This window comes from Mandrillus leucophaeus, unplaced genomic scaffold, assembly GCF_000951045.1.
Source record: "Mandrillus leucophaeus isolate KB7577 unplaced genomic scaffold, Mleu.le_1.0 Scaffold119, whole genome shotgun sequence".
In the NCBI taxonomy this organism is placed as follows: Eukaryota; Metazoa; Chordata; class Mammalia; order Primates; family Cercopithecidae; genus Mandrillus; species Mandrillus leucophaeus.
The window spans coordinates 2,016,913-2,018,703 of NW_012100209.1; the positions used below are offsets into that span (position 1 = coordinate 2,016,913).

The 1,791-nt window shown below is 39.6% G+C and overlaps 1 protein-coding gene across 1 annotated transcript; it reads right to left on the reverse strand.

Moving 5' to 3' along the window:
* Positions 1-286: 286 nt before the first annotated feature.
* Positions 287-674, reverse strand: LOC105529167 (metallothionein-1F). Its single transcript, XM_011966252.1, has one exon. It carries the CDS (start codon positions 632-634, stop codon positions 449-451), a length of 186 nt encoding a protein of 61 aa, XP_011821642.1. The 5' UTR covers positions 635-674; the 3' UTR covers positions 287-448.
* Between the last annotated feature and the right edge of the window lie 1,117 nt (positions 675-1,791).

A 1,791-nucleotide genomic window follows, 5' to 3' on the forward strand; every position in this document is an offset into this window, starting at 1 on the left:
GTTAATTTTTGTTGTAACCCTGGTTGGGCCCCTCAGACATATGTGAACATAAAGAGACTTTACAAATGAAGACAAGTGCACACTGCCAGACTGTTGGGTTATGACATCTACTGCATATTTGTTATTCATTGTTTTGGAGGCTCCATTTCAGACAGGCTGACTTAACTCAATTTTTATTTGCAAGGATTAATACATTAAAAGCAGTAGCTCTATTAAGTCAAATATGCCACAGAGCTATCTGCTTTCGCAGAGAAGAGGCAGTAGAAAAAGGGCCTCTACCTTTTTTTTTTTTTTTTTTAAGATTCAAGTCAAAATTCTTTTATGACAATAAAACAATCACATATTTAATATAAAAAGAAATGCAGAAAATGGCTCAGGGTTGTATTAAAAAAAAATCCAGGTTGTGAAGTTTGCTCTATTTACATCTGGGAGCAGAGCTGTCCCCACATCAGGCACAGCAGCTGCACTTCTCCGACGCCCCTTTGCAGACACAGCCCTGGGCACACTTGGCACAGCCCACGGGGCAGCAGGAGCAGCAGCTCTTCTTGCAGGAGGTGCATTTGCACTCTTTGCACTTGCAGGAGCCGGCGCACGTGCAGGAGACACCAGCGGTGCAGGAGCAGTTGGGGTCCATTTCGAGCCAAGGAGATGCTGGAGCTCCCACCAAAGACTCGAACAGGAGGTCCAAGGGCCTCTACCTTAAAAACAAATCCTTTGAGCCTTATTTTATCTAAGAATGATAGAAAAAATAGTGAAAACAGATATGGGCAACTGAACCTATATCCCATTAACAACCTGAATCTTTATAGACACTGATTTCGGGCTCCACTGGGCCTTTCCAGACCTGTTCCCGGGGATTGGATTTGAGATTTGTACGGAGAACTCCCGCTGGGGTCAAGGTCTGACCAAGTTCTAATAAGATTATTTTGCTGTTTTCTCTATATTATTCCGTTCTGAATAGATCTTGGTATTTTAAATAAGAAATGAGACAATGCTCATTGGATTATGTTTTTTCTTCCCCCGTATTGCAGACTTAAATTAAAAACAAGCCTGCAGGGTGAAAGTAGAAAAGTGCTTTTGAATTTGTCCTTAATGAAGTGGAAATGGATTCCCAGCTTTTGGAAACTTTGGTTTCTTCTAGACAAGAAGCTGAGTTTCCGAAACAGGGAATTTCTATGTAGTAAATGGGGTGAGTAAACTGGTGCAAGGTTCTGCACAAGGACCAAGGACTCGGGGTTCTTATGGCATATTGCTCCATTGTGTTCAACTGTCATTCCCAAGGTTACTTCATGACTCAGGATAGCTGCTGGAGATCTAGCTGTGACATCTGTCTTATAGCATCAGAAAAGCAGAAAAGAAAGAGAACACATCTTCTTTCTATAGGGTCATTTTCTTCCACTTTGACTTTGACTCCATTGGCCAGAATACAGTCAAATGGCAATACCTAGTTTCAACAGAGGATGGGAATCAAGTCATTATTACTGTGAATATCTGTCTGGCTGAAACTCATAGAACATAGAAAGACAATTAGCAGTTTCCATTACAATTTTATATATATTTTAATGTGTGACTTTGGTCAAGTTATCTTTATCAATCTCATTTTTTTTTTTTCACCCAAATAAAGAATTTGACAATTTCTATTTATTGGACTTGGGGAAGTTTTATGAGGTAATATATGTACACAGTTTTGCAAAGTACTTGACATGTGACAAATTCCCAGTAAGTATTGTTATTCTAACTTTGGAGTCAAAACTGTGTGCATGATCTTTTTTTAGCACTGGTTCTTAATAT